General features: G+C 44.5%; 1 protein-coding gene across 1 annotated transcript; it reads left to right on the plus strand.

Moving 5' to 3' along the window:
• Nucleotides 1-2356: 2356 nt before the first annotated feature.
• LOC125546364 (metallothionein-like protein 2C) lies at nt 2357-2974 on the plus strand. Its single transcript, XM_048710611.1, has 2 exons — nt 2357-2590; nt 2690-2974. The coding sequence occupies exons 1-2, from the start codon at nt 2454-2456 to the stop codon at nt 2787-2789; spliced, it is 237 nt and encodes a 78-aa protein (XP_048566568.1). The 5' UTR covers nt 2357-2453; the 3' UTR covers nt 2790-2974.
• Nucleotides 2975-8033: the final 5059 nt, after the last annotated feature.

Consider the following 8033-nt stretch of genomic DNA (forward strand, 5'->3'; position numbering starts at 1 on the left):
CTTCTATGGTTTTGGACTTCTGGCATGCCACCGTGCGCCCCATCCCCCTTCTACGCTACGGCCGCGATGTTCTTTGCCGCCCCGCATGGCTGAGCAGTGAGCACCTTAGCATCGCGTTTATTGTGTTGCCTCGTTCATGACGACAGTGCATGCCAAACCACCCTGCGTCACGGACAAGCTCGCCGTCGTTGACGATGAGGCCAGGATGTGTACAACGTCGTGGTCTTCATGGAGAGCTGTGGCTACGAGAGTGCCGGAGCCTGGCGGAACCTCGCCTATTTTGTGCTAACCATGCCCTCGCTACGCTCATGGCCGTCCTCCTTTATTTTACTACCGCTTGCCTTCATGATCGAGCTCTTCATGGCCTGGATCACGCTTTACTTTAGCCTCAGCTTGCCGGACGTGGAGCAGCTACTCATCTGCCTTTGCTGTGAGGTCGACGACCACGTCATTGTTCAAAAGCTCACCCAGGCAGGGCTCAACATACCTGTTTCCTCGCCGTCACCCCGCTGTCACAGACTCACAGGAGTGCACGATGCATTCCAAAATATTGATCCGCCAGAGCAATTCCCTTCACGAACACAAGAAGAGCTTTCACCGTCACATATACTGCTCCCTCCCCAGTAGCAGTATAGGGTACCATAAAAACCCTCAAGAAAAATAAATAACTCGAGAACTGTCTGGCCATAGATGGAGCTTTCTACAAATGGGGACAAGAATTTGGCACCACCCACTCAATTTCCCTCTCACCTTTTTGCATTGCTTTCATATGTAAAAAAACTAAAACAAAATAGTGAGTTGACTTGCGATCTGCCTTAAAATGACAAGATGACGGTTGGGGGTTAAAAAAACATTCAAATGCATTTTATATATTCATATGTTTACTTATTTTGTATTTGTTTGTGCATGTCATAAAAATCATCAATTTCCACAAGCATACATAATACTCAATGATCTACATTGACAATAGGCTTTGAGATTTTTCAACGCATGACAAAAAAAATCAAATGAGGTCAGCTGGAAATTAAAGATCAGTTTTGACTTCCAAAAAATTATGATCTCTTTTGTCCAAACTTAAAAGGAATCATTACAGAAAATTTGGAGATTCCAATTGTTAGAATATTTTCCTACAGGACTAGTAGGGCTGGGAACCATAATGATATTTTCTATGGCCTAATTGACATGTTTATGTTGAGCCAAATCTTTTGGAAATAGTTTCGTTGATTCAGTGACAACTATGTGCTTGCACCTAACGCTTGAGAAAATTCTTGTATTTTTTCCCTCTTGCAATAAATCAACATCCATATTTTACGCATTTACTCCATCTTCAATTCCCACAGAATTCAACACAGCATGACCTGAAATCTGTGTGTTAATTTTTCCGGTTCCTGTCTTTTTAAAATGCTGCAAAAGTATGTGCCATGTAATCTTTAAAAATAGTGGGAGTGTGATAGTTATTGAAATGCATGTAGGATGGAAACTAAAATTTCAGTAAAATTCAGCTTATAACACTAAAATTGAAAAGGTTGCCAAGCCTATGGCAACCAAGAGCCGCCAAGATTTCTTAAATAACAAATATTTTCGGCGACCTCCCCCAAAGAAGACATAGCTTTTTCCTTGTCTTGACATTCAAAAGCACTGAGTGAGGGGTATCGGCTGAATATATTCACTAAGGGCATGCACAAAAGAGAGTTGACTATTATTATTTTGCAATGCTTTCAGAATTTAGTTTGATATTGGTTTAATTCATAGTTCATAATTTACCGAGAAATACCACTACGAGGTCAAGCAACCCTAAACTTGACCGTTATGGCTGCATGCATCAATGTATGCCGAAGGCCGCGCGCGGGGGGTCTTGTTTGGAAAATAATAATGATCTTATAGTGCAATGATTGGTCATTGCCTAAGGTATTTCCCTCTGTTCCAAGATACAAGGTGTATTTTTTATTAAAAAAACAAAATTCCCTATGTTTGACCAAATTTAAAATAAAACGTCTCTGTGTTTGGAAACCATTTATATTTTTATAAGCTAGATCAAACATAGAAGATTTGACTTCAGAAAAAAAATTAGTACAACTTATATTATGAAACGGGAGTTAGTAGGTACACCAATAATTCGATATACGCACAAAATGCTGGCTGTAGTTCCTTTCATGGCTCCTTTGATGTAAGAAAGATGCTAGTAGAGATTAGAGACAAAGGGAATCAAATTATGGGAGGAGGCGGCCCTATCTATATTCCTCTTCCCCAAGCGGTTGCTCCCGTCCATCCTTTGCCAAAAGTGGAGCATCTCTCATTTCCTTCTTCATCTTCTCCTCCTCCTCCTTCCTTCGTACTCACTCACCTATAAATAGCCCTCGCTACCTGCCATTGTTACTCAAGCCAGCAAGCAAGAAGCACAAAAGAAGCCAACACCAATCAAGGCCTCCATCCAATCCCAAGCAACCTCGAAGATGTCTTGCTGCGGAGGAAGCTGCGGCTGCGGCAGCGCCTGCAAGTGCGGCAACGGCTGCGGCGGCTGCAACATGTACCCTGAGGTCGAGGCCGCCGGCGCCACCCTCCTCGTCGCCGCCACCGCCACCCACAAGGCGTACGTCCCTTCTCTTTCCTCATACATCATGCGCCTCGCTGTAATATGACTATATATGTTGATCTTGCTATGGGACTAAGGATGGATGGATGGGTGCAGGAGCTCCGGCAGGATGGAGATGGCAGCGGAGAACGGCGGCTGCGGCTGCACCCAGTGCAAGTGCGGCACCAGCTGTGGCTGCTCCTGCTGCAGCTGCTAGATCATCGGTCATGCATGCACCGCGTGCCTCATATCTATGATCTATCTATATATCCATCTACCACCATGTAACGCTACCTGATCACGGTCTTTGTATGTATGTACGCACCTGCCTGCATGAGCAGAGCAGGTGCCATGCCATGCATGTAAACCCCTAAATAAAATCTCCCGTGGTTTAACCCCCTATACATGTGTTTGTGTTATAGTCTTATAGACCAACTTCTGGCCCATGTTTACTATGAACATGCGACTTGCGAGGTGCCTGGGTTGTTAATAGACCAGCTGGATGCTCTCTTGAAGCAACGTATGCACCGCTTGGAGTCGGTGTATCTTTATACACATGTATTTATTTTACAGGTGTATATCATCGGCCACACCTGGGAAAAAACGATGGATGGAGAAGTGTAAATTTACAGGGGTATTGCTCTGTGAAACGAGAATCGAATCAGGGCCTTAAGGGTAGGGATGGCAATGGGTAGGGTATGGGCGGGTACGACCTTTTTCTGCCCAAACCCATACCCAAATCTTTTTTCTATACCCATCCATTTCAATATCCATGGACACAAATTGGTACCCATGCCCATACCCATCGGGTATATTATACCCAATGGATATCCAATGGGTATAGTATCTAACATTGGCATGATAAAGGTAAGCCAAGAAAAGGGCCTAAAACTAAATTTAGGTACTCAGCCATCACAATCCGGTTTGCACTTACATCAAAATTTTACAATGTGGATTGACACACAAATGTCTTAATCTTCATTACAAACTAACTTAAAAAAACAAGTTTGCAAACTTGTAATGCCAATCACCGTAGGTATTATAGGGTTTAATTTATTTATTAATTTTTCTGGGTATCCATTGGGATACCCATGGGTATAATTTCATACCCATACCCTACCCATGCATTTTGCGGGTATGGATACCCATTACCCATGGGTATGAAGTAGTAAAAAGTCTTATCCATGCCCACTGTTTTCGGGTAGGGTACCCGCGGGTACCCATACCCATGGGCAAAACTGCCATCCCTACTTAAGGGCGTTTGATACGTGTGAATATTACTAGCCAAAGTTGAGTATGAGATACATACAATACAAACTTGACACTTTTGAAAGTCGTGCTTGTTGGAAATATGCCCTAGAGGCAATAATAAATTAGTTATTATTATATTTCCTTGTTCATGATAATCGTTTATTATCCATGCTAGAATTGTATTGATAGGAAACTCAGATACATGTGTGGATACATAGACAACACCATGTCCCTAGTAAGCCTCTAGTTGACTAGCTCGTTGATCAATAGATGGTTACGGTTTCCTGACCATGGACATTGGATGTCATTGATAACGGGATCACATCATTAGGAGAATGATGTGATGGACAAAGACCCAATCCTAAGCCTAGCACAAGATCATGTAGTTCGTATGCTAAAGCTTTTCTAATGTCAAGTATCATTTCCTTAGACCATGAGATTGTGCAACTCCCGGATACCGTAGGAGTGCTTTGGGTGTGCCAAACGTCACAACGTAACTGGGTGGCTATAAAGGTACACTACAGGTATCTCCGAAAGTGTCTGTTGGGTTGGGACGAATCGAGACTGGGATTTGTCACTCCGTGTAAACGGAGAGGTATCTCTAGGCCCACTCGGTAGGACATCATCATAATGTGCACAATGTGATCAAGGAGTTGATCACGGGATGATGTGTTATGGAACGAGTAAAGAGACTTGCCGGTAACGAGATTGAACAAAGGTATCGGGATACCGACGGTCGAATCTCAGGCAAGTAACATACCGATAGACAAAGGGAATTGTATGCGGGATTGATTGAATCCTCGACATCGTGGTTCATCCGATGAGATCATCATGGAACATGTGGGAGCTAACATGGGTATCCAGATCCTGCTGATGGTTATTGACCGGAGAGTCATCTCGGTCATGTCTGCATGGTTCCCGAACCCGTAGGGTCTACACACTTAAGGTTCGGTGACGCTAGGGTTGTAGGGATATGTATATGCAGTAACCCGAATGTTGTTCGGAGTCCCGTATGAGATCCCGGACGTCACGAGGAGTTCCGGAATGGTCCGGAGGTAAAGAATTATATATAGGAAGTGCTGTTTCGGCCATCGGGACAAGTTTCGGGGTCACCGGTATTGTACCGGGACCACCGGAAGGGTCCCGGGGGTCCACCAGGTGGGGCCACCTATCCCGGAGGGCCCCATGGGCTGAAGTGGGAAGGGATCCAGCCCAAAGTGGGCTGGGGCGCCACTTCCCCCTAGGGCCCATGCGCCTAAGGGTGGGGGAAACCCTAAGGAAGAGTCCTAAGAGGGGAAGGCACCTCCTAGGTGCCTTGGGGAGGAGGGATTCCTCCCTTGGCCACCGCCCCCCTAGGAGATTGGATCTCCTAGGGACGGCGCCCCCCCTAGGCCCCCCTATATATAGTGGGGGAGATGGAGGACTTCTTACCTTGGCCTTTGGTGCCTCCCTCTCCCTCTCCAACACCTCCTCCTCCTCCATAGTGCTTAGCGAAGCCCTGCCGGAGTACTGCAGCTTCACCACCACCACGCCGCCGTGCTGCTGCTGGAGCCATCTTCCATCAACCTCTCCTCCCCCCTTGCTGTATTAAGAAGGAGGAGACGTCGCTGCTCCGTACGTGTGTTGAACGTGGAGGTGCCGTCCGTTCGGCGCTAGGATCATCGGTGATTTGGATCACGACGAGTACGACTCCATCAACCCCGTTCTCTTGAACGCTTCCGCGCGCGATCTACAAGGGTATGTAGATCCACTCCTCCCTCGTTGCTAGATGACTCCATAGATAGATCTTGGTGACACGTAGGAAAATTTTAAATTTATGCTACATTCCCAACAGTGGCATCATGAGCTAGGTCTATGCATAGTTTCTATGCACGAGTAGAACACAAAGTAGTTGTGGGCGTTGATTTTGTTCAATATGCTTACCGTTACTAGTCCAATCTTGATTCGGTGGCATTGTGGGATGAAGCGGCCCGGACCGACCTTACACGTACTCTTACGTGAGACTGGTTCCACCGACTGACATGCACTAGTTGCATAAGGTGGCTAGCGGGTGTCTGTCTCTCCCACTTTAGTCGGATCAGATTTGATGAAAAGGGTCCTTATGAAGGGTAAATAGCAATTGGCATATCACGTTGTGGTTTTTGCGTAGGTAAGAAACGTTCTTGCTAGAAACCCATAGCAGCCACGTAAAACATGCAAACAACAATTAGAGGACGTCTAACTTGTTTTTGCAGGGTATGCTATGTGATGTGATATGGCCAAAAGGATGTGATGAATGATATATGTGATGTATGAGATTGATCATGTTCTTGTAATAGGAATCACGACTTGCATGTCGATGAGTATGACAACCGGCAGGAGCCATAGGAGTTGTCTTAATTTATTTATGACATGCGTGTCAACATAAACGTCATGTAATTACTTTACTTTATTGCTAACCGTTAGCTGTAGTAGTAGAAGTAATAGTTGACGAGACAACTTCATGAAGACACGATGATAGAGATCATGATGATGGAGATCATGGTGTCATGCCGGTGACGATGATGATCATGGAGCCCCGAAGATGAAGATCAAAAGGAGCAATATGATATTGGCCATATCATGTCACTATTTGATTGCATGTGATGTTTATCATGTTTATACATCTTATACATCTTATTTGCTTAGAACGACGGTAGTAAATAAGATGATCGCTCACTAAAATTTCAAGAAGGTGTTTCCCCTAACTATGCACCGTTGCGAAAGTTCGTCGTTTCGAAGCACCACGTGATGATCGAGTGTGATAGATTCTTACGTTCGAATACAACGGGTGTTGACGAGCCTAGCATGTATAGACATGGCCTCGGAACACATGCGAAACACTTAGGTTAACTTGACGAGCCTAGCATGTACAGACATGGCCTCGGAACACAAGAGACCGAAAGGTCGAGCATGAGTCGTATAGAAGATACGATCAACATGAAGATGTTCACCGATGTTGACTAGTCCGTCTCACGTGATGATCGGACACGGCCTAGTTGACTCAGATCATGTAATCACTTAGATGACTAGAGGGATGTCTATCTGAGTGGGAGTTCATAAGATGAACTTAATTATCCTGAACATAGTCAAAAGGTCTTCGCAAATTATGTCGTAGCTCGTGCTTCAGTTCTACTGTTTAGTTATGTTCCTAGAGAAAATTTAGTTGAAAGTTGATAGTAGCAATTATGCGGACTAGGTCCGTAAACTGAGGATTGTCCTCATTGCTTCATAGAAGGCTTATGTCCTTAATGCACCGCTCAATGTGCTGAACCTCGAACATCGTCTGTGGATGTTGCGAACATCTGACATACACATTTTGATAACTACGTGATAGTTCAGTTAAACGGTTTAGAGTTGAGGCACCGAAGACATTTTGAAACGTCGCGAAACATATGAGATGTTTCGAGGGCTGAAATTGGGATTTCAGGCTCGTGCCCATGTCAAGAGGTGTAAGACCTCCGACGATTTTCTTAGCCTGCAAGCTAAGGGAGAAAAGCTCAATTGTTGAGCTTGTGCTCAGATTGTCTGAGTACAACAATCATTTGAATCGAGTGGGAGTTGATCTTCCAGATGAGATAGTGATGTTTCTCCGAAGTCATTACCACCAAGCTGCTTGAGCTTCGTGATGAACTATAATATATCAGGGACATATATGATGATCCTTGAGATATTCGCGATGTTTGACACCACAAAAGTAGAAATCAAGAAGGAGCATCAATTGTTGATGGTTGGAGAAACCACTAGTTTCAAGAAGGGCAAGGGCAAGAAAGGGATACTTCATGAAACGACAAGTCAGTTGCTGCTCAAGTGAAGAAACCCAAAGTTGAACCCAAACCCGAAACTAAGTGCTTCTGTAATAAAGGGGAACAGCCACTGGAGCAGAATTACCCTAGATACTTGGTAGATGAGAAGACGGTCGATAGAAGTATATTGGATGTATTATGTTAATGTGTACTTTACTAGTACTCCTAGTAGCACCAGGGTATTAGATACCGGTTCGGTTGCTAAGTGTTAGTAACTCGAAATAAAAGCTACGGAATAAACGGAGACTAGCTAAAGGTGAGATGACGATATGTGTTGGAAGTATTTCCAAGGTTGATCAAATATCGTACGCTCCCTCTACCATCGAGATTGGTGTTTGCGTTGAGCATATATATGATTGGATTATGTCTATCGCAATACGGTTATT

The sequence above is a fragment of the Triticum urartu genome, chromosome 3A, assembly GCF_056163025.1.
Source record: "Triticum urartu cultivar PI428250 chromosome 3A, HENAU_Tu73, whole genome shotgun sequence".
Classification (NCBI taxonomy): Eukaryota; Viridiplantae; Streptophyta; class Magnoliopsida; order Poales; family Poaceae; genus Triticum; species Triticum urartu.